The following is a 24,515-nucleotide window of genomic DNA, read 5'->3' as shown; positions in this document are numbered from 1 at the left end:
CGTGAAGAAAATAAAGAGTGGTGTTTGTGAGTAAACAAACAGTGACAAAGAGAAGAAGAAGAAGAAGTAGTAGTTGGTGAAAGTGGAGAGGAGGAGGTGAGCTGCACAAAGAGGCACGTAGGATCAAAAATAAGGGAGTGAAGAAGAATATAATGAAACACAGACAGACAAAACTAGTAGTGTTAACATATGGTTACAGCTGATGTTATGACAGGTGTCATAACATAACATTTTATCATGCTCGTGTGCAGGCTGAAAATATACAGAGCTCTGACTGCATGTCTATGTGTCTGTGTGTACAGTATGTGCTAGATTCTCTGTGGGTGTATGCCAGTTTGTGTTTATCTCTCTCGTAAAGGCTCAGAGCCTTTTTTGTAAACAAACCCAGATGGCCACCAAAAAAACCCAATATGCTTATGCAAAGTGACTAAAGGCTAGATGAGAACAAAACCCCCTAGTGCACACAGAATCCCGCCTTCTAATAATACTGTCTAGAAAAAAACATCTTGATGCTCAGGGTTGATGTGTAACAACTGCATAATTGAACTGACATAACATTTTATTGACCAACCAACAGGTTGTGCTATCTTAAGAGATGAGCTCACTACTACTGCTGTGTCGTTGGTACCTGTAGCTGCTGTGTCTTGAACATGTCGGGCCGTGGGGAGGTGAGGACGTCATCAGCCAGCTGGGCTTGGCTGTCGATGTTGACCGGCATGGTGGCCTTGCTGGACAGGAAGCTGTTGTAGATCTCCCCAGCTCTCTGGGACAGCTGCAGGAATGAGATTTCAAGAACAGCTGTGGTAAATGATGTCGCTACATGTCTGTCACCATCTCTTTTATTCATATATTTTGCACACAAATTATAAAGGCATCAAGAACCACTAGTTTTTGGCACTATCTTACTGTGCTAAAAACCAGTGGTCCCACACCGGCGATCGGGTCCCACAAAGGGGTCTCAAGATAAATGTGCGGCGTCGCAACTGATTAATGGAAGAAGAGAGAAAAAAACATTTCTGCTACACAAAATTATGTTCACTAATAATTACTTTTTTTGGGATATTGGATAGCCTTTTAGTTTGAAAATATGAAAAATCTGTGAGGAGAGGTCAGACATAGACCGTATTTTGTTTTAAGTGGATTTTAGCAGTGGAATCTCCTCAAAGGGAAACGAAAAGATTAAGCTTGGGACAAACCTGAAGACCGGACAAACCAGACACAAAGATTTTTGTTTCCACCAACTTGCACATGTTCCTTTAGTCTTTGACAGTCAGGAAACAGCACAAACCATACGACTGAGTAAATACACTAGATAACTACAGAATGACTGGTCAGTAACAACAGAGTTCAGACAGTTGACCACCCCTCAAATAATTGCAGTGTTTTGTACCAAAACAAATATGGGTGGCAACCAGCAGCTTGCACTGTTTGTATGCAATGCAATTTGCACTGAAAAGGCCAAAAAAGGAGAAAAAAAGCACAGAGTTTGGGTGAGAACGTGGATGGAGAGGCGTGTAGGAGTGTATAGCAACCAGAGGGAATTGGAAGCGAGTGAACTTCTGGTAACTAACGTCTGGTAGAGCTGTTTATTTACGTGACAAGTTTAGAATAAGAATATCTGCAGATCACAGTATGGACCACAGTATACAATACCACCAAATAACAGCTCTGACTGCATCTGCGGCTTCATGTGGACTTACCTGCTTTTTATCAGTTGCAGGGACATGACTGAAGTATTCACAGGCCTGCCAGAACAAGATATTCTCCTCACTGAATTCTTTCTTGAGAAATTCCTGTGGAGACACACAGCATCAGAGTTTCTATATGATCTCAAAGTGGTAATCATTTTCTCATCTTGCCAGCGCTGTTGTTGTTGTGGTTGCTGTTGTTGTTGAGAGCAGTAGTGAGGAACGAAATTACTGGGTTTAATGATGCGAACAAGATTGGTGTAAGTGTAGGCGCAGGAAAGTGTGGGCGAGTGCAGCTTGCTCCGTGTTGATGGAAGGTGAGGAGCGAGGTGGATCTGGGACGCCAGAACCTAATGTCGAGCCTTCTGATGGTGTTGTGGGCTAAATTCAAAGACACATCACTTATGTGGGAGGTCTGGTAATATGAAAATATGCTGGGGGGGGGGGGTTGATGTTGAGCTTGAATATAATTCATGTGGTGACATAAACAAACAAAGTAATCGGATGCTAGCAAGAGTATTTTGAACTACCTCAGAACTACTGTTTTTTTCTTTACTTACAGAGAAGTAGCGCACACCCACTGGATCCTGGAGGAGCCGCTCGAAGCAGGCGGCCCAGCTGGCCACGCGCTGTTCCAGGACCCCTCGATGGCTGCCTGCTCCTGGAAGACTGCCATTACTGTTCAGGCTGCTCTGGCTGCAGCATCCCTGCAACTGGACTCCACTGTAGTCTGCAAGACGGGAGAGCGAAATGCAAAAGGTTAGAGGTCTCTGATGTTGAAGGGTAATTCTAGCCAGAGGGAATATTAGAGCTGTTCTCCTGTGTGCTCTCTCAGGCTTCTAAATATCCCTGTATGGTTCAGCATTTTTGTGTGTTTTCCGTCCTTTTGACAATTTTGACCTTCACTCAACTTGTTTGAGCAATTTTTGAGAAGGCAAACCTGAGTGCTGCAATTTAATACATAGAGAACAATGCTTTTATAAAGACTTCATTAGATCTCCTCTAAGAACCCACAAACAAGACAAATCTTACAAAAGTATGCATGCCTAGGATTTTTGTTTAAAGTGTAAACAATAAAAATGGCAAAACAATAAACAGCACATTTCTAACATTGGAACTGTATCGGATTCGGGTTGTAGTGCTAATTTAACTAGTGCGTCTAAAACTCTTGCTACAATCTTTCAGTCAAGTGTTTGGAAAGGTAAGCTATTGGTTTTACTGTTCCCTTTGTTACACCTCTCACTGCTAAATGTTACACAGTAGGTAAATGTCAAGGTCTGAAACATGTTATGAGGGATGTGTGCAGTACAGAGCGAACAGGTCAGCAGATGTCACTTGGTTGGTAGGAGAAGAGCGAGGAGGACGGAGGGGGCATGGATCATTAAAAGGACACAAGGGAGAGTGGGTGAGAAGACAGAAACTGGTGCTCAACTAGTAAGGGCTTGGACCTGCACGGTACCTGCTATCATGGCAGCAGATGGCCACTTTAGAGCTGTGGGCCGACCAGGCAGGGAGCGCACAGTAAAAAGAAAAGAAAAAACAAAAGGGTCACAGTAGGGTTTGTTACGGATAAATAGCTGTTTCTGACATTCTGTTGAGAGTCAACTGGTTGGCCTGGGCGACTGGTATTAACAGGGTTTCTCTCTGCTGCTGGGAACAGAAATATTAGCTAGGTTAGGCAAGGTGAGGAACAGCATATCCTCATGCTGCCAGTATGCCTGCACACAAATTAGGTTGGATTTACAAATAGGTGTAGTTCCAACTAAACTGTGGCGCTGTGAAATCAAAGCACTGTAAATAACACATGACATCACTAACATCCTTACGTTGGGGTTTTTCAGATTATGACTAAGGTGGCCTATACATGACCTTTTAAAACTTACTGTACATCCGAATTTCTCCAAACTGAATCAGTAGATGTGTCATTAAAATTTCACAGGATTTATGTTAAGCATGACAATCTCAAGAACTGGGAACTTTTTTTAAATTGGGCCACAAATCTTTTTTGAAGGTTTGCTGAAAAGCCGCTTGTTTGGACTTGGTTTAATATATTAGGCTGTTTTAGCCCTGTTTACCACACTGTGTGCTGCTCGGTTAATGAGATGGCTTTAGAAAGCAAACAGCCGTGCATCTCTGATCCACATCCACAGTGAAAGGAGGGGAGCGGCACTCTTCACCGCAGCCTTGGTCAGGCTGTTAGCAAATGTTATTAAAAACTGCTACGAAAGGGAAGACCAGACAGCACGCACCTCAGCCCCATGACTGTAAGCCCAAAACACGTTTAGCAAACATCCTTTGTTAATAAGGCATGCTGCCTACAGTTGATGTGCTAAGTCTTTTTTATTAGACCATTTTTATAGAGCAACTACAAAGTTCTGTCTTGAGGGTAGAGCAGAAAACGAGAAATAAAAATGCAGACCCTGAATAGTTTGGCCAAAGCACTGAAAGGAGGACACAATCAAAATGTCTCACTATGTTAATAAAAACAGATTCCTAAGAAAAAGCCTTAATCCTGCCATTCAATTCAGTTTTAAAAATATTCCCTTACAGAGCTCACACTCTATCCTACATTTAATACCATGTGATAATGTTTAGACTTTTAGAGAATAGTGTTTTAAAGTAGTAATAAAGGAAGGGTACTCACCACCATCTGAGGAAGCAGCAGACTGAAAGAGAACAAAGAGAGACATGAGTGAGAGGCTGCCCTCATGACCTCCTGTGCTGAGACAAGAGACTGAAGTCGGTGCTGATAGCAGTGTCTCTTCAGTCATCACACCAGTCGCTTGGAGGTGTGTATCTTTGTGGTTGCCGATGAGTGTTAGCGTGTGTGTGTGTGCTACTGGGAAAGGACTGGGTCCTTACACAAGACCATTAATTTGTAAGTGGGTGGACCCCTCACCTCTACCACACAAATGTTCACACCTCCACACCAGGACCCCACCCTCAATTTATATTACCCTCACAGCCCCTGAATGTGCGCATTCCTGCTAACTGCAGTCACAAAGATCAGAGCTCATCAAGGCAGGGCTAGTTGAGAGGCCATCAGTGGCCGTAATGGCTCTCTTTTCACTGGCTAATTTAAGGAACGAGTGGTTTATGCATGTGTAGATGTCCCTGATTAAAACGCAAACAGCACAAGCACCCCTAGTGGGCATGGAAATTACACAGGGACAACTTTCCATACTTGGGTGTAATTAGAGTCAAGGAATAATGCTAAACAAAACACCGCCCGTGTCTGATCTTATCAACATATATCTGCTTGGCAATGCTTCAGTTTGAAGTCACTGCCTCAGCATTGGCCTTCTGTAAAGCATCATTTTGGTTAGGCTAATAAAGACAGCTTTGAAGCCCAAACTGTGAAGCTGTTGTCGCAAATATATTTAAATGCAGGGGAAGATATGAGAGGCGCATCTTAGGGCTTGGTCCAAGAACACTCGAAAAAATCGAGTGTGTCGTGCGTTGGAGGATTCATCTGAAAAGGGGAGACTATTTCCAGGGTGTTTTCTGAGCTGCCACTTTAAAGTGTGAATATTCAAGGCTGATAATACGTCTGAACAAGGTTCTTACTGCCAGGCTGCCATAGTGTGAGCAGTACACACAGTTTGTGCCTCGGTGGATTGCATAATACTGGAGAGTAGAGCTACAACATTATAGAACAATGAAAATTAACTAAAGCAATGCATCCTGCTATTCTTGAAAGTGGAACATACAGACATGGTTTCAGTTACCTGTCTGGTTTCACTCATAGTATCATTTCTAAACTGGCTGTGAGTTGTGATTTAACTGGTAGTTTTCAGTTTGATCAATCAGCCATAGAATAAGTCCAGACATATCGAGGACCAGCCCATTCTTTTAAGTTTCTGTTGATGCCACTGGTTGTCTGAAGGCCGGGGACGTGACCACGGTCATGCGCACCAACTTGACGACTCGTTCCATTTTGGGAGTGACCACATGTAAAAGCCCTATCAGACACAGGCCACAAAAAACCCTTAATTGTCTGTCGCAGCCTCTTTACAACTCTGCTGCTGCTGCGGTGTCCATCCCCCATCAAGTCAACACCCAAAAGCATCCCCTTCTGTGGTGGTTAGCATGTGTACAGTAACCATGGGTGGGTAGGAAGATGACCAACGCGAAACCAAAACAGAAGAGAGAGAGAAAAGAGAGAACACCCACTCCATCTGGTTGTCCTTTTGGGTCTAAAAGCAGCTAAACCTCAAACCTTAAATATATACAGTGCTGTGACCATGGTTCACTTTAAAGAATGAGACGGGCATCACATTATGTGACGTAAATTTTGGTTTTATACAAACAGAAAGTCTCCAGGCAGAAACTTGAAATTGGGATTTAGTGTATTGACTACTATCCGTACTTTGGGAGTCAGTGCTACTTTTAAAACCTGTGTATGGAAAGACTTTACTTATAAGCTGACAAATAAAACAGACCTTTTCTTGTAAGAGTAGAACTTCCACTTGTTCACAGACATGTGAGCGGGAGTATTGCAATAAATAATAACGAACGCCCTCCTGACACACAAAGCTGATGTAATCCTTCATCTTTTAAGCCCTGCTCATGTCAGAGGACAGTTGTGTTGATGACAAATATGTCATACGTTGCGTAAGCAGGCTGAAGAGCCCATAAATGAACGGAAATGTTGCAAAATCCAGCAGTTAATCTAACCTGTGACAACGTCAATTCAGTGAATTCAAATTCTACTTGCATTCTCAAATGGGGCAGTGGATTAATTTGGTGATATCTTTTCCTTCAAATAATAGACTGAATGTTTGCTCTATTAAATGACCTCTATAAGAGGTGAGCTGAAAATTATTCAGTTTACAATGATATAAACTTAGAAAATTAGCGAACCCTCACAATTAATGAATTAAATGATAAATTGGCCACGAAAAGTATTGTTGGTTAATAATCTGTGGATCAACTTATCTATTTAATGACTAATCATTAAGCATAAGCACTTTCTCAAATTAAATGACGTAATGATGACGTGGCACAATTAAAAGTTGACCAGGTAGAGCTGGCAAACGATACAGAGGGTGGTGTGTATGTTTGTATGTATGAGGCCGCAGGGGTTAGACCACACACACGCACACACACACAACTGTGTGTTTTTCAACTTGTTATTGCTTCCTTGCCCTCAAGTCCACTACAGTGAGGCCGAAGTGATGACCCAGGCACACCGTCCCCTCTTGTCCACACACTCCCTTCCTCTGTTGACACCTCTGGTGACGAGCTGGTTCACCGTGGGTGGCTCTGAAGTACCTCTTTGATCCTCTTCATGCAGGGCTGAATTGCAGAACTCCCATTTCCCAGCTGGAATCCCTCTGAAAGCTGTCCACATTAGGATGTTACCAACCAAATGGACAAAATCACATTTCAAGTCACAGCGAGTACCCTGGCTCCACACGGATCAGGATTTGGCTCTCCAGCTGGAAAACGCTCTTCCAGCTTTACTGTGGTAAGGCCCCCACGCTGTACAGTCTAGCATCCCGAGACACCACATGCTGAAGGAACGTAGATGATCACACCGATACAGATTTATGTGTATGATCTGAAGCGAGCCGCCGTGACAAAAACACACTCCCAGTCGAAGGATAAACCACATTCACACAAACGCTAATGTCACCCATTAACACCTCTCTCAGAGTGTAATGCTCATCTTTTAAAAGTGACTTCTTTTATCTTTTGGGCTTGTTTAAGCGCGTTCCTTCCTTCAGAAAACTGGGTTGAGATGAAATCCTGTTCAACACTTTACCACAGATTTTTTAAAAAGCCACTTCTAAAGTTTTACACAAGTCAAGGCTGATTCTAGCACCCCGCAAACAAACAACCACGAGTCCCCACCGCTTCAAACAGCTGTTCTGAGAAGGCGAGAGAAAGAGACGAGCAACAAAAGAGGGAGATTAATGAGAAAAACAGCTTATATGAGCAAAAGGAGTCTCCCCGCTTTACACGGAGGAAGACGAGGCCCGCCCGGCAAACCACAAGTTTACTTACAGTGTTGAAGTTCCAGGTCCTCTTGAAGGAAAGTCTCTTTTTGAGACTCATTGTTCCCTAGTCTGCTACACCAGCAGTACACAGACAGATTATGTGTGTGTGTGTGTGTGTGTGTGTGTGCGAACGCATACCTGAACATTCCCCACCCAAAACTCTGCAAACCATGTCTGTACAAGTCGGCGAGAGAGAGGGGAAGAGAGGAAGGGAGGGAGAGAGAGAGAGCGGCAGAAATTTGACATGGTACTGGACAGAGAAAGGGGGGGGGGGGGGGGGGTTGAGAAGGAGAAGAGAAAGATTTCCTTACTCCGCAGCTGTTGCCATGGCAACCCGCCCGACAATACATATAGCCTCTGCCACAGTGGCATGAAGGAGTCAGATGAATTAACCCCCCCCCATTTATTCCCCTCACAAAAACACACACACACTCGCCTTGTCAAAACCACATTGGCCTTTCCCCCCTCTTTTGTTTCCAGTTGGGGCACTCTCTCTTTATTTGAAATAGAGAAGAAGTAGCCCATCAGCTTAAATTGAAACCAGATGAATTTTGTTTAATCAAAATAAAAGTTTGAGCTCTATTATACACTGTCACAGAGCACAGTTCTTACGCCCCCAACAGTAATAATTCTATCAAGCTGTCTTTTCTCCCAGCAATTTTGCTCATGCACCAGAAACAGAAAATTGGTTTTCATTCTGGCATCACTCCTCGTCTCCGCTACAGCACTGTGCCTCCACATTTCTGGAAAATCTCTACAATCAGCAAGGCAACTGTTTTTTGGAGCGACTATTATTCTTAAAGCACGGGTGGCTCCCTCTGAGTTTTTTTCCGTGGCAAATGAGCTAGCATTCTTTGCACTTAACTTTGCCGTAAACGATGGATGAGATACAGTGTTTATTAGCAGCCTGGTTTTCACGGTAGATTTCTCCTGTCTAATTAGATTTCTACATGGTCTATCAATTTGGAAACTGGATGTCTGTCGTATGTGCATGGCTGTGCTGATTGTTCGAAGAGGGCAATCGCAGATGACATCTTAACCCCCCCACCCAGGAGGTATTTGTGTATGCAAACACACAAAAGAGAGATGAAGAGGTGACAGAAAAGGCCCCAGTATGACACAAACATACTAGGTTGCACACTAGGTGTCCAAGGTCCCTGCATTGTGCAAATGCAGATAAATAACGTTGCACACTTCTAGACAGACTCTCCTCAAAGCCTTTCATATGTTGCTGTCGGTTCTACACAACAAAAGTGACAGAAGTAGTTGTGTGAAGATTAATTTTTTTATTTTATTTAAAGAGGTCGAGAGAAGTTTACTACCTCTGCACGCCCGGTCTATTACTGGGAGCAGGATTGACAAACTTTTTTTAAAAGTTACAAAAATTGTGGGACGCAGCCTTAATAAATCTGCCGTCAGAAAGCATTCATAGAGGATGTTCAGACCAACAACCCTGTGTTACAAAAAAAAAATCATAAGGCTGTGTTGGTAAGGAAGAGTTGCTTTAGATACTGAGACTATGAAACACGATCCAGAAAGTCCAGTTTTATTAATCAGATCAGCTTGAAGACTTATCAGACGCCAAAATACTGCTCATCCATTTTATACGAGCCGGGATTTTACTACTCTGGAAAGTTACCATGATAACAATCATTTTATCTTTTGTCACAATTGCTAACAGATGAACAGAAGAAAAACGGTATTCACGTTACAAAGTAATCCTCCAGGAATGTTTGCTTGTATGAATTTGAATATGAATTCATGAGCATACATGCTGTTTCATTTCCTGTGCAAAATGGTACATTCAACACTGTACTATACAGATAATTACATAGTGCACGGCATACTTTACGCTATAATGCAGAATTGCAACACAGATAGGCAGGATGTGTCTGCTTTCATGTGCAGATATAATCGGTCGTGCAGTAATTAAAAGCTATTCATGGTGCTAAGCTGAGTCATCCATAACTGTGTTCAAATCCCAGAAGACAGAACAGACTACCTCTGCCCTTCAGGTCTCCTTTTGCCCTTCGACCTCCCTGAGTGTTCACCGCAGCCAGGTGAGCACATCTACAACAAGCAACATTACAAGAGCAAAGCATGTTGGGACTCTTCAAACCAAAATTTTATTTTTTATTTCTTGCTTGCCAATTGTTGCCAACTGAAGAAACTGCTCCCACAAAGTAAATAGGTTTCACGTGAGCTCTGTGCCGCCCCGTGATTGAATCAATTTGCGGAAGCATTTCTTGCGGGGCTTCACAGCAGCAATGAGCACTGCTTGTCACAAGACCTTGCTAATTGCATGTCAAGTTCTCCACCGGGCAATCTTGACCGAAGCCGGAAAATAATCTGGGCCTGCTATCTGCGGCAGACTACAAAATATTCCCCTGAAAATAACATCAAGAAAGAGCCTTGCGTGGAGGCAACTTCCTTTTGAGGGAGAGAGGGCGAGGGCGCGGTGACTGATAAGATGGAAGAGACATATCTTCCCCAACCAAGCGGAGGGAAAGAGTGTGTGTGTGTGCGTGTGTGTATGTGGCGGGGGGGGGGGGGGCAAGGATTTAAGATCCCTTGTTTGTCACAGAAAATCTACCAGACACACTATCACATTAGCAAGGATGTGATGAGGTCAGCATTCTTATGTGATGCAAGGGGTCCAGGGATGGTAAACAACATAACCGCAATTAGCATGATTTCCTTTCTGCATTATGTCTATAGATCAAGGGCTGCGAAAGTCTCTATTCTATTTCTGTCACGAGAGCCTCAAAAATGATGCCAGCAGTGTAATTCTTGTGATCTAATTGAGTTTCACATGTTCTATAAATAACTTTTCAATGTTTTTCCTCAATGACGCTAATGATTCTTGAGTCAGTTAAAGTCTTATAAAGCAATTTCATTTCTAGACAAAAGGTAATGGTGTTTTGCAGCTAACCTGACAGTTCCAGATGCTTCTCAGTAACAAAAAAAGACATAAAAATAGATTTGTCTAATGGTAAAATCTACATTTAGATTCCGAACCCACATTTAACCAACCAAGGCTTCAGCCAATGGATTTATTTCCTTAAAATGAGTGCCAAATCTGTATGTATTGATTGATTTATTTTACAAACAGACAAAGATACAAGGGTGAAACAAAACATCCTTCAAATCTGTTGGTGAAGGTCATCATCTCACCCAACTAGCAGAAGTATTCAGTTATTTACAAGAAGTTTAAGAGTTTAAGGCTCAGATTTACATTAAAAAACTTACAGTGTACATGTTTGGGTGTAAAATAAATCGTGCCATTTTATCCATGCAAACGGATATAGACTACATTACAGGACTTGAGTGGGAATTTGTAGTTGAGTTTTCTGAATGGGTTTTTTCTATCAAACAAACAAAAAAGATCTTCAGTCAAACATTGCAACGATGCTGGGTGGATACATTTCTGGTCCTTGGCCCTGAGAGTGCACACTTGTGTTGAGGCCTATTTTAAATGTAATCCCCTCAACTAACAAATGGGTTGCTCTCAGTGTCTTTAAAAACATGAGCGATTTACATGCAAATACAGGCCATCGGCACAATGCTTTTCATCTCTTAATCCCCCTGATCTGCAATAATCTATTGCCCGTTCCCAAACTCTAACAGGTTAGCCACAGCAGATGGTTACGGCTCTGCTCCTTTCTGGATTAAAGTGGCATTACTATTTGTTCAGTGCTGCCGGTGTGAGTGTGTATTAGCCACTTGTGGCTGATAAAAAAGTTGACAGGGAGTACCAGCATGCCTCTGAATGGAGATGTTTACTTTTTTCCATTTGCTGCCCTACTTCTCGCACGGGCAGGAACATGGCGCTTTAACCAGTATCAGAATTTATCTTCCCCAACTTATAACAACAATGTCAAATCTGATGTTAACCATTGTTAACTCTGCCTGAAACTGTACAGCTCATGGCATCGGACTCACTACCAATAACTTGTCACAGGTCAGCAGGTTGGTGGAAATGTTTAATACAAAAGGAGTAACAACTAAATTACATTTGATTTAAAAAGGCACAGCTGAACCCCACAAAAATAGAATAACTTCAGAGAGGAAAACTAGAACCAGTGACCACGACCCCTCCCATCTCAATTTATTATCATGGAGAAAGGGCTGCGCTCACATGAGCCTGGAGGGCTCGAGGTGGGTAAACCACATAAGATGCCACCACACCCTGTTACTGCTCTCTTTCTCTTCCATAAAAAAAACACACCAGAAATGGACTTTCCAACCTGAAACCTGAAACTTATAATTAGCCCTTTGAGTCCCCCCCCCGGTTTTCCACCAAACTAACTTAAAGCTTAGTGTACAGTGTGCAGTTGCTTGGGTACATTTGTTGTGTGATGATAAAGCCACAGTATGAAAGAATCTGCATGCTGGGAGTGCATACGGCTGTATGTTGCCATTGACAAGGAACTGCCATGATTATTTACTTCCTGGTTAGGTCTTCCTGACCTTAAACCACACGGTCTAATCCTTTTGGTCATGCAGGGAACCTGAGCTGGTCGAGCAAGGCTGGGAAAGAAGGAAAGGCAAGTTTGGCTTAAGTTTATCCCTCTAGGCTAGGGGCTATAGGATGGCACTTTGTCTCTATGGGTATTTAGCATGGCAATAACTTCTTCAGTTAAAGACATTATATCATCATCTTGTACTACATAATAATTATGTCATTTGCATTTCAGGGCAACCTTTTTATCTACTGCCCTAAGAAACACCATGACACACGGTGAAGTTCAAAACATGAACGATATGCAGCGCTTTACTCGACCTAAAGCCACAAGGACATGAAATAACCGAGCTACATAAACAGATATCACATTTCGTTATGTTGACAACAGGATGAAGATGTTATAGAAACAGTTCACAAGGGAAAGTTAGTGTTTAGTTGGCCAAAGTAGAGCGCCAAGCCAGTCCCTCACAATATCACAGGGAGAGAAACTTGGCCGCCCCAACAATCCATGTTTATGGCTTCCACAGTGCAATGTAGACAAGACCTTGGCCTAGTCCTGCAGCGTCTTGCGCCAACACAAGGTCTAAAAGATACCAACTACATTCACTTTCCGAGCCTCGATTCCACTCCAGTTCAAACAAGACAAGCAGTCTTGCTCAATGTCTCAAAGACGTGAAGCAAATGCGCCACGGCGTCGTCTGAGCTTCAGGTGTGAGGTAAAGAGTTGAACACGACAAGCTGTCCGCTGTATCCCAGACATGTCTGAACTGTTACCAGAGAGGTGATAAAAGACTTTGGCAGTTGTTCCTTGTTGAGAAACCTCTACTCCCTTGGCAGTAGATTCTCTTTCAGGGAAGCAAAGAAGTTTAATAATAGCACGATTGAGGAAGGTAAACAGTGTGTGGGGAATGAATCACCTCCACAAGTTGTGTATCACATCCATAGAGGTCCTGGTTCAGACCAGATCTTCCATTGGCCAATCAACAGGGAATGATGAAGAGCTGTGTGGTTAACTAAAAAAATAAAAAAATCCTAATCCTGAATGTCGATAGATGATGTCATAGTGTGCAGAGTGGAGCTACAGTGCGTCTCCATGCAGAGATGGCGAGGCAGCGGGTATTTTCCGTGGTTACAGTTCGGTCAAACAGCAAACTCAGCAACCACAGCCACATCTGGTCATCTGGTTATTGGCTGTTGCACATTCATACTCCGAGCAGCTGGACAGTTAAAGAACTTCTACTCAAGTTTTGTTGTGTTAATGTACTGTTTTTTTTTTCAGTCGGTGGGTTTGGAGAGAGAAGTCCACGTAATTGCAATAAAACCTCTTGCTGGAGAAGAGAAGAAGAGGAAGGAATCATAGCGGAGACATTTAGAAAATGTCAGGCAGTTTAGACTGTGCATCCTATAATGCTAGCCTAAGGACACATTTCGTGAGTGCAACTGTCCACCCACACTCCAGAGCTGGCCATGTGATGTCAGCGAGATAAAAGTGCGTCGTGTTCTCCTGCCTCTACCTCTAATCCCCAGGAACACACTATTCCTGCTCATCTGCTCAAGTCATAACACCCACAGCAAAGACACAAGGACGAATTTATAATGATGTACGGCATCTAATTTTAGCAGCCATTATAATATTAATAAGAATTATAACTCGACTTGTACGTGCACATAGGTTGGTTGTTTGGATTTACTGTGTGTAAGCTTCTTTAAGACCTATTGTATGAACAACAGAGATCCCGCAGCACCGAAAAAGATCTATTTTATCAAAAGCTTGTGTGTGATAAGTGAATAAGAGGACTGGTGAATCAGAGCAGGGACGTGCCTGCACAAAGCCAATAAGGGCAAGGCAAAACCACAGGCAACCATTTCAAGTTCAAACTAAACTGCGCCTATTACATGATCAGAAACATACAATGCTACTGAGCATTTCATTCTATATGACAACAGTGACCTCTCATCTCGGGTCACTTCTCTGGGCGAGTGCAACAGAGTGTACTTCATTCAAAGGCCCTCAAGCAACCGCAGTTTACAGAAATAATCTTGGTCACTTCACAAGACCCTTTTGGTATAACGTCTAATTTAAACCCAGCGTGTATCCTCATATAGATCCTAGACCATATTTCGCTGTGTACAGCAGCACAGTGTGTGTGTGTGTGTGTGTGTCTATGCGTGTGTGTCATACAGCACCGTGAGAGTTCAGCTGGCACTGGTCAAAACATTCCTCTGACAGACCACACAAGCTAACCACTGTATGCCTCTCGAAGGCTACAACAGCAGCAAAGAGCCCAAAGAAGGAAAAGTAACAGTGGCGCGCGTGTGTGTGATGGGAGTGGGAGATAGTGTGGAAGATGAAGATGGCATCGCCAAACAGAGAGAGAAGTGGAGACAGACAAAAAAATCAAGACTCAAGGATGTCACAGCAAGACTTACTGAGTTGAGGGTTAAAGTTTGCTCCATGTATGGCGTTGTGTGCGTGTGTTTGGCTTCTCTTCAGTGCTGCTCCGCACGCCTGCCGTGTGTAAACGGGTCCATCCGCTAGAGTGCCGCGGTGCGTGTGCGATAGTGTTTGCAGTGCAGAGGAGACAGAGCTCAGTGGGGGGAGGAGGGGGCGTGCAGGAGAGCCGAAAATCCTGACAGCTACTGGGAGTTCAAAAGCTCCCTCTCTCTTCCTCTGTTGCCGGTTCCCCTCTCTCTCTGTCTCTCGCTCTCTCTCTGCTGTAGATTCCTCCTCTTTCCCTCTCTGTTCACCTCCCTCCCCGTGTCTGTGTCTTCATGCCTCCTCTTGGTTTCTGCTACGCCCACAGGATAGATCCATTACTCGCAGGCGTGCAAACAAGATCTACTAATGTCTCCACACCTAGAGGGAGAGGAGCAACTTCACATCCAGGGAGCAAAAGAGCTGTCCCCCAAAATTTGCATTTGCATTGACTACATTGACTACACATTAACAGATGTTTTCACATGCAGCAACACCTCAGAAGAAGACAAGAGTCAGTGTGAACACTAATGGTGTCACCTCTGCAAAGTTGAAAACACTGTCATCTGCTGAGCAGCGGCGGGGCGCAAAGCATGTGTTTGGAGCTGAAAAAACAAGGAGTCTGTGATGAGAAGCGGCTCATAGTGGTGGAGCGTAGCGGAGGGCGTGATGTGGGGGCCATTTGCAGTAGGGCTCTGACAAGTGCTGTGCAGAAACAGGCGCATGCTTCGATATGCCCAAACAGAAGTGGATCTGACAATAAAAGCTCAGCATGCATCAAAACACTACACACAAGACACACAAGATATAGGCAAAACAAGTCGGCACTAACAAAGAATTCTACAGCAGTTTCTCCCTCTACTGAATCAGAACAGGAACACATTCAAAATGTATGTCTCTGAATATATATATATATATATATATATATATATATACACACACACACACACACACACACACACACACACACACACACACACACACACACTGTCCTAACTTGGTGTTTGGGTTGCAAAATCTATGTGGCAGAGCCTTTGTAATGTGAAGATAAATAAAAAGCATTTGCTCATTCCTGTGCTAGCCACTGTGACGCACACCGCCGACCGTGGAAAAAGCAACACGGCCACACGCGTCCAAATTGTTCTGGGCTCGTCCACAACATGCAGCGAGGCCACATACAGGGGTTATCCGCAGGGGTCTGCCCTGAGCACTGATGGTGAACTTCAAAACAATCTCACGGTGTCCTTGTGAGTCCAGATGCATGCACTGACTGAAAGCTTATCACGTATTTTTTGCAAACCTTGCCGTGAGAACAGTCCCTTAGAACATCCTTCACGACAATGTGCAAGTTAGAAAGCGTGCCAGGAGCCAAACACTTCAACCCCCTTGAGTTCGTACGCACGCGGCTATCACTGAATATGTATAGGCGAGGAGTCACTTGAGGTCAACTGTTCGGTGTGGTACGTAGTCTTGATAGGTTTATCATTCATTATCTGTATTCTCTCTGAAGTGGAGGAAAAAGACAACAAGTACTTCTCTAAATCTTTTGCTAAAGATAAACCGTAAACTTTTCCATAAGTGTAAGTGTGAACAGAACTACCACTGGCTATTGGTTGGGCTTTGATTTGCTGTAGAAGCGCACCCTCTGATCTCTGACCACAGTCCACTGTGAAGCTCGGCTCTTGAAACAAGAGACCAGGGGGAAAGTGCTAGGTGAGTGTCTCATTGCCTTTGACATTCCCTACGCTGTTTATCCTTGGGCTGTTTGGGCCGACCATGACATAAAACTGCAAGAGGTAAATGACTGTGCTTGATTAGATGCGGTCCGAATACCTACGAGAACTGATTTTCTGATTTCTTGGATGTTATCTCATAGGAGATAGAGACAGAGAGATATCACTGCCAGAGGTTTTTCTAATCAGAGATGGCCTGTATCAGTGTGTGACGGCCAACATTGCAGCGCAGAAATTATATATGTTTCTGACAATTTAGAAACAATGTTGCCACATGATTACGTAGTCGCCACCAAGAAGCACTGACATGTTTATTTTTCAACAGTAAACTACCCAGATTGGGGCATAAATAGGTAATAATTCCTTGAGAATCAAATTGAAGGCACGCTTATTAAAACTGTTTGTCTCAGTTTATCTGTCACTGGCTGATATGAACTTGTAAAGATTTGGACGGGGAAATTGAACGTTCACTTCACTCCTTCAAAACTGCAGTTGATGTGGCTCCGTGCAAAACAAACAGCAAACACTTCTGTTTGCACAGCTGTGACTATGTCAAAGTTTGAATAGAAATGGATTCCCCATAGTGGTCTGATAAAATCTGGTGTTTGCCTTGAAAAAGACAATGAAATATTCTTTTTTTATTCGTTTGTCATCAAAAGGTATCTTATGTAACCAAAAACACACGGTGACATACCTGCACCAAGAAGCTTTCTGAATACAGATTTTCAAAGGAGACAATGAGAAGCAGATCAGCCAAGTTCTACGCAATCAAAAATCCACATTCATAACTCAATACAGCATCCCAATCCAAGTTTTGTTGAATAATATGGGTTCTATTTTCCACAATACATAAATGCCAAACCAAACGTCAGCTGATTAAAGTCAGCCATTTAAACAACAGCCAACATGTCAGAGCTTGAAAATGTACAGAAGCCATATTACCCACAATGCTCGCATGTGTAGGGCCAGTGTTTTGTTAAGTTTTTTCTTACTAAGACTTCCGACATATTAGACCAGCCTGAACCTGCCTCTCCCTATTGATGTCACAGTAGCTCCTGTAGAGGTGTGAAGTCCAGGTAGAACAGGCGGATAAAACATTATGTAACAAGGCAAACTCAAGTTGTAAGAAAGAGAACTCAACACAATAATCTATAAGTGTGAAAGTGTAAAAAATAAACTGATTACAGCAGATAAAAGCTTCTTAGTTCTCTACACTTTAAACTGAACAGAGAGCGGGGCATAAATGTCTCATAACATGTTGAAAAAAAGCTGCATCAGTTGTTAGGGATGATAATAAACTCTGGAAAGATGCAACCTAATTTGCAACTGATGGGAAGCCATAACAATAGCAACTAGATATAATGAAACACATCACCAAACCAACAAAAACAAATCAGCCGACTTGGAGCTTAGAAACAAAACAAAAACATGTGATTTACAACTTCTTTAAAAGACAAGATAACCCAAATAGAACACGCAGTAAGGATACGGTGGGAGAACCATAAGAAGCTAGAGGATATTTCTTAAGCACACTGTGGACTAGTGATTACTGTAAATCGACAATGAAAGAAGGCATAATCGTTGTGCTATGTAAGAAGAAACTCTGCAGCTGTCCTAGCCTTTTATAGCCATCTTTAATCCTGTGGCTGTACATCTGGGGCAGACCTGCTCAAAACCTGGTGCTTTTCAACAACAGCACTGTTTAAGAGTGCTGGGACAATCCCGAGGAGATCTGTGCTGTGCCTCTTTGAGTACAATGTGTGGTCTGCGGGCGTGTCTGTGTGTGACTGTGACTAATGCGTGGATATGCAATACAGTGTGCCACTTTTTGGCTCGTCTTTGTGCCTGTTCACATGCTTTCAGAGCAATTAAGAGATGTAGGAACAGCGAGTGTGTGTGTGTGTGTGTGTTTTTGTGAATATGAATCAGCATTGCATGAGTAATGCACGCATGCATGCAGAGACCATCGGAGAAACAGAGTTCCCCAGCAACATTTATATGAGAAAATGCGAGCACGATATTCAGTCGTGCAGCAGAGCTCATTAGAGGGGCCAAACAAACAGCGCCGTGGCTCTGGTCCACACAAAGGCCACTTTGTGAGTCGCCCCGTGGTGCAAGTGTAGCAGCAAACGCAGAGTTCAAGGCAACGGAAATGAAAGGTTGAAAAATAGCTGAAAGTGGAGCAGAATGAGAAAGGGGGATGGTTCACCTGAATGTCCACATTAGTGATCTATGTTCTGCATACAGGCCCAGCAGAACTGGACATACAGAAGACAGTCATTTTATGAACATTATAATTTTAAAAAAGCCTTTTGAAAAAAACATGACATTGAAACTCTAGAAAAGCACTGATGATCCATTTTTATAAAAAAAAAAAAATGTTGTAGCGGAGCCAGGGCAGAATGAATTAAATTAAGCACTTACAAAATATGAATTTTCTGATTTTAGCAGAAATCAAACCTCTAGGAAAACCAATGAAAAAGAAAAAAACTTGATGCCTACCTCAAGGTCATCCAGTGATCGTGCCAGGCTGAGACGTTTGGCAGAGCGACGCTTAGAGGCTCGGACAACACCCATACCCCAAAACCTGGAGCCCTGTGAAAGATAAAGGAGACAGATGAGCCAAGACACAAAGTAAATAACACCCTTATCTTTGTGTTATTTGCATTTTATTCCGGCTAGCAGCTTTGATCTTGTGAACCCCCATGTGAATTAATGCCAATAATTCTGGGTCCAAGTTACTGTAATTCAATTCAAATCAATTTAATCACATTCACTGTTACAGTCATTACTGGTCTTGAAACTCCAAGAAAATGCATCTTCCTAAAAGTTTGAAAAACTAAAAGATAAAAATAGAAGTTGTAATAAACATTACTTTGTAAGATTCAAAAAGCAAAATCATTCAAAAATACTATACTAGTATACTTTTAAATTTATATAAAAAGTAACATTTAAAACACACTGACTCTAAGACAATATTCCATGACATAAAGTGTTTGTGTGCAGAGTTATTCATAGAGTGTAAGAGTAAATGAAAATGTAACACTACCAAAGTGAGAAGTGACCGTGAGGTTGGTCAGTTAAAGTAGATGTCTAGAAATATCAGATTTTCTACTAGATTTGAGAGCTTTCCCTACCGAAGCTTCTGCATTTACATACAACCGGTAATGACACACAGCCCAATCTGACATCATTCAGATTGGTCACATACCCAAGTACCAACACAGAAGCACGAATTTCCCAGTCTAAATGTCAAAAACTACCATAAGACATCAGATAGATTGTCTTTCTGCCAATCATCTTTGAAAAGATAATTCTGTTTCACCATCCACCCCTATTCTTCTGATTGAAGAGGCTGTGTCTAATGTTTGAACGAGAGTTTAAGAATTGCAGATAATTACCGCTGCATGGCATGGGCTCTACCCTGTAATTTGCCTGGCTTCCTGTGCAAGATTGTCGTCTTTGTGATCTAACGCAAGCTGGGGGACAAAGACACCATCCACTTATACAAACACAGCAATATACTTTGCTTAAATAAAGTTGACATCAACAATGCAGACCGTAAATGGAAACAACAGAGATTTTGCTGCTGAACTTTGTTAAATATACACTGGACATATCCTAAAATCTAAATTGAATTTAGATTTCCAGTAGTCTACACAAACATTTTAGCATTAATGGCAACTAATTGCAGTCAGTTATGTGGCTGAGAGAAAGAAAGGCAGACACACCACTGATTTCCTGAGGGAGGCTCATTTCCGGGAATACATGGATGCACAGGGCCATCTTGTGGGCAATGAGTACACTAACATACAAAAATAAAAAACCTGCTTCCTTCTCTCCACGCGTTTATGACAATGACATCATTGACTTACAACAGGTGCTTTCTCAGCTCAGCTCACACTCAGCACCAATTGACTGTTGAAATAGTAGTATTGTATTTCATTTTAGGTGCCACCAAAAACAGGCTTCCTAACACGCCCTCAGTGTCTGGAAACTCAACTCCATATGACCATTTAATACTTCCTGTGTCGCTGTGTTGAACATGAATGAAGTACAGAAACAAATGCTTGTCTCAGTGTGTCTCCACTTACAATGGAACCATTTGTCACCGTACGTAAGGATTTCTCATGAACGCATGGCTAAGAAATTATCTGCAAGGAGCCTATTCACATATTCAAACTACAGCACAGATGGAAGAGCATGTACTATTGATCAGTTAATGTTCATTCAAAAAACGCTGTTTATTTTGTCAACATATTTGCCAAGTATTGGATATGTTTTTACCTCTTCAGGCTTCTAACAAGAAAATAAAGGAAAAAAAACGCCTGTTTAGTTGAACTGGTCACAACCGGTAGACACAACCAGTAAAAAGGGGTAATAAGTAGTAATTTCTTTGTTTAAAGGGGACTGAGATCCACTTCCCCTGTGTGACCTGACAAATCAACATTTCTCAAAGATTACAGATTAAAGAGAGCCTCTGCCACTATGAAAAGAATTACTGTTTTTAAATGCTGCTGATGCTGAAAAAAGTGTCTTACTTACATTTTTGGTAGTACCATCTTTCCGCTGTTTCTCTCTCTGTTCAAGAAACCTTTTGGTCCATTCCTCTCTGGGAGGGAGCATCACGACCTCTGCTGACCGGTACCTGTCTGAGGGGATCTGGCTCATGGGGGGAGGCAGGCTACTTGTGCTGTTGCCAAGGCTAGCGCTAGAGGACCAGTTGGTGTTGGACGTCACCTGACGCTCAGTATCACTACTGAGGGCTTTTGGCCACTTTGGCTTGGAGAACCACCTTTGGCTTCCTCTAAGAGGATCTCCGAAGAAGTTTGTTTTTTTCCCCAAAGGCAGAGGAGGTGGTGGGGGCTTAAACTGGAACTCGAGCCTGGGTGGGGGACCCCCATAAAAGCTAGTGAGAGAATCAGGACCAGGTAATGACTCTGAAAGGGAATGTGTGCTGGCACTGTTCTCCGGATTATGTTTTTGGCCATTCTTGGAGAGATTTATTGGGGTGAGGTCTTCAGCCGGAGGATAATCCCATGGACAGCTGGGGAGGTGGGCCCCAGGGTGGTTTTGGATTGCAGAAGAGAAATCCCTGTCCGCTCTCTCCTCAGGGGGGGAAGCATTTCCAATACCACTGTCCCCATTGCTGCTTGCGCTGCCTTGTTTTCCAGTGCTGCTAGTCTCCTTGGCTTGCTGCTGAGCCTCCATGTCCAGTTTGACTCGAAGCCTCTCCACAGCCTCACCCATGTCACTGTACAGGACTGTGACAAACTGAAGAACATCTGGGGGAGTCTGAGGGAATTCCAAGCAGCCCAAGGCATCTGGATCTGGAGTGCAGTCGAAGCCAAAGCGTCCGGCAATGTCTACGTGGTCCCCATGGATTCCCAGCTCTGGGTCGATGAAGAAAACATGGCAGGAGGCTCGCAGAGGACCATCCTCTGGTACGCGGCCATTTATTATATGTGCTGTAGTGACCAGGCATAAAAAACGAGGGTCTTCAGCACACACGGCCCCTAAAACCAGGTTCTCAGCAGGAAAGGCTGCCAAAACAGCTCCTGCGTCGTCACAAAGTCGGATGCAGTCAAACATTATCTTCATCATCACCAGAGTATGTGTGTCCTGCTCTGTTCCCAGCTGTCGTATTCGCTCCCGAATGGCCTTCAAACAGTCCTCCTCTGATTCTGTAGTGTTTAAAATCAGCTCTGTGGAACTCAAGTAGCCCACCACCAAGGTCATGTTTAAAATACTCCAGTCAGTATTAGCATCTTCCGTGTCTGTAAACACAGAGTCTGTGTCCCCCGCTCTGGAAGTTTCCTCCTTTGGCTGCACAGCTAAAGAGTTCCAGTGTTGTGACCACTGCGACATATCAGGCTCTGACACAGGCCTCTGTTTGGCGATGACAGCATAACTTGAGTGAAAGGAGGAATTGCTTGAATCGTCCGAGATAGTGCGGAGAACGCCTGCCTTTTGGTTAATCCCGAATTTTGCATCATTAAGGATGGGGTTCCCCATAACTCGGCTGTGCACATGCACCACCAACTGCAAGGGTCCTTTGCAGCTACCAATCAACTGCACCACAGTCTCGTGTGGAGCAGCGGACACATCAGTCCCATTGATTGCCATGATGTGATCCCCCTGTTTGAGTCCCACCAGGTCAGCAGGGCTTCCCTCCAGGATGCCACTCAACAAACACGGCCTCTGTCCCGAAATAGTAAAGCCATATCCTGCCCGACCACGGATGACCTCCACACCCCTGAGCTCACCGACTGTATTTAAATCCAGATGCCTCCTTGCGCCCTCAGGCTGTCCCTGTATCCTCATCTTTGTTGTAGGTTGCTGTGAGATCCAGTGTTTGGGAACTGAAACACTATTGTGTTGTTGTCATCCTGCAGTTACACAAAGTGGGCAGAAACAGGAAGAAAGTAAATTTGAAAATCAGTTTGTCATTTTATACAAAACATAAAAACATAAGACTTCACATAGGATTGCACAATAATTCAGTAGCTCAACAGCTTTCAACAAAGACATGTTGCAGGGGCTGCAACTAACACTTATCGATTAATCTGTCAAACTCCTGTTTGAAATTGTTTATTTGTCTTGTCAAAATCAGTTTTCCCCAAATGATGCGCAAACAACAAAACCCAAAGATGGGTTATTTAATTTAAGGTAATTTGAGACAAAATAAAGCAGGAAATCTTCACTTTTCTCCAAAACTTAAACAATTTAATCATCACAAAAAAAATTCAAATTCATTTTCTGAAGATCAGCTTATCGATTGACTGTTTCAACTCTACATTACAGATAATTTATATTATAGTTAATATTTTATGCTTGAATAATAGATACTTTTTGCTGAGAATTCCTTTACAAAACACACTTTAAATCAAACAAGAAAAATAGAGTGTATGTGTATGAGCTCTTTTTTCACTCTCACTAAAGTCATTTATGAAGACAAGCACTGCTATCAATCTCATTTTAGCAATTATCTGTCAGAGATAAGACACACAGCTTTTATGTCCCAACACAGCTTGCAAATTACTCCCATTCACCCCTCCACCCACTCCCCCAAAACGGAGTGCCAGCTGGCTCCCTACTCGCCAACAACACTGCAATGACAACCAGACTCTTTGGTTTCTTTTTAAATGTTATCACCACACAGCGTAAACATTTTCACACACCTGAGGAAGCAGAGAGGCTTCTTCCGATAAAAACTTTAAACCGATGTTACACTCGCACGTAACGTTAGTTTAGTCTGAAACTATCCGCACCATGAAGCTATTTGAGTACTAACTTTAACTTAAATTACCTTTTCCAGGGGTGAAACGTCCACAAAACTCCCACGGATTTACATTCGGCGTTTACATTTTTCGCATTAATGTTACACGTCCTTTACTTACTGAAAACAATATTTTCGTGCCGTGATTCAGTTTAGTCCATATGGCACCACCACCCCTCCATTCACTCACCGCGGCGACCACAAAGCGTCTTTCATTGTAACCATGACAGCGTAACGTCTCTGGGTCATGTGACATCTCCTTCTGACCAATCAGCGCGCCCGTCACGTTCAATATTCAAACTGTTGACTTGATGCTATTGGCTGATATGGATGACAGTTGACAGCCTTTGTTTTGCTCCAGAGCAAATCTAATTAGAAAGCCTTTAAGTTATTTAACTAAAATATAGACATAGCCTACTGGGATTGAATAATTCCCGCAACACGTCACAAAGGACCTAGTTACATGTATGTATACCTTATATAGCCTATATATATAATTCTTACCTGTATTATTTTGCTTTTACTGCAGCTTCAATCACTTTGCACGTGGATTTCTCCCTTTCTCACTTTGCACGTGGGTTTCTCACTGTCTCTTCTACACTGGAGCAGCAGGACTTTACTACTGTGGATGGTCTGTAAACAATACCTCTCTGGTCAAAGGGCTTCAAGTTTGCATACACTGTCACGTGGCTTATATGTAACAACACAACAGGTACAAACAGCGTTGCATTTTCATTTTCATGTAGCAGTGCCTTCCATGAAGTTTGTGTAGTGTGTGATGGAACCAACTTAATCTCCAGTTCCTCCAAATCCTCTAAAAATAGGACCTTAAAAGACCTTACCTTCTGTGTATTTAGCATTTCATTAATAAC

The 24,515-nt window shown here is 42.9% G+C and overlaps 1 protein-coding gene across 6 annotated transcripts in view; it reads right to left on the bottom strand.

Annotated features, from left to right (window-relative positions):
* rgs12a (regulator of G protein signaling 12a) overlaps positions 1-24,397 on the bottom strand; it is a 37,263-nt gene extending 12,866 nt beyond the window's left edge. For 2 of the 6 annotated variants that reach the window (XM_038730704.1, XM_038730708.1), the window contains exons 1-6: positions 20,910-24,397; positions 18,867-18,959; positions 4,333-4,354; positions 2,249-2,418; positions 1,701-1,793; positions 629-772 (exon numbers count right to left, since the gene is read on the bottom strand). In XM_038730704.1, coding sequence (XP_038586632.1) covers positions 629-772; positions 1,701-1,793; positions 2,249-2,418; positions 4,333-4,354; positions 18,867-18,959; positions 20,910-22,688 — 2,301 coding nt within the window. In that variant the 5' untranslated portion in view covers positions 22,689-24,397. Of the gene's footprint in view, positions 1-628; positions 773-1,700; positions 1,794-2,248; positions 2,419-4,332; positions 4,355-7,697; positions 7,827-18,866; positions 18,960-20,909 lie in introns of those variants that run through there. The other 4 variants (XM_038730705.1, XM_038730706.1, XM_038730707.1 and 1 more) reach the window with 4 other exon arrangements.
* Positions 24,398-24,515: the final 118 nt, after the last annotated feature.

The sequence above is a fragment of the Micropterus salmoides genome, unplaced genomic scaffold (assembly GCF_014851395.1).
Source record: "Micropterus salmoides isolate LMB-PRFRI ecotype aquatic unplaced genomic scaffold, ASM1485139v1 Ms_hic_scaffold_2, whole genome shotgun sequence".
Taxonomy (NCBI): domain Eukaryota; kingdom Metazoa; phylum Chordata; class Actinopteri; order Centrarchiformes; family Centrarchidae; genus Micropterus; species Micropterus salmoides.
The sequence above is the reverse complement of the archived record's forward strand: the minus strand, read 5'-3'. Positions and strand labels throughout refer to the sequence as shown.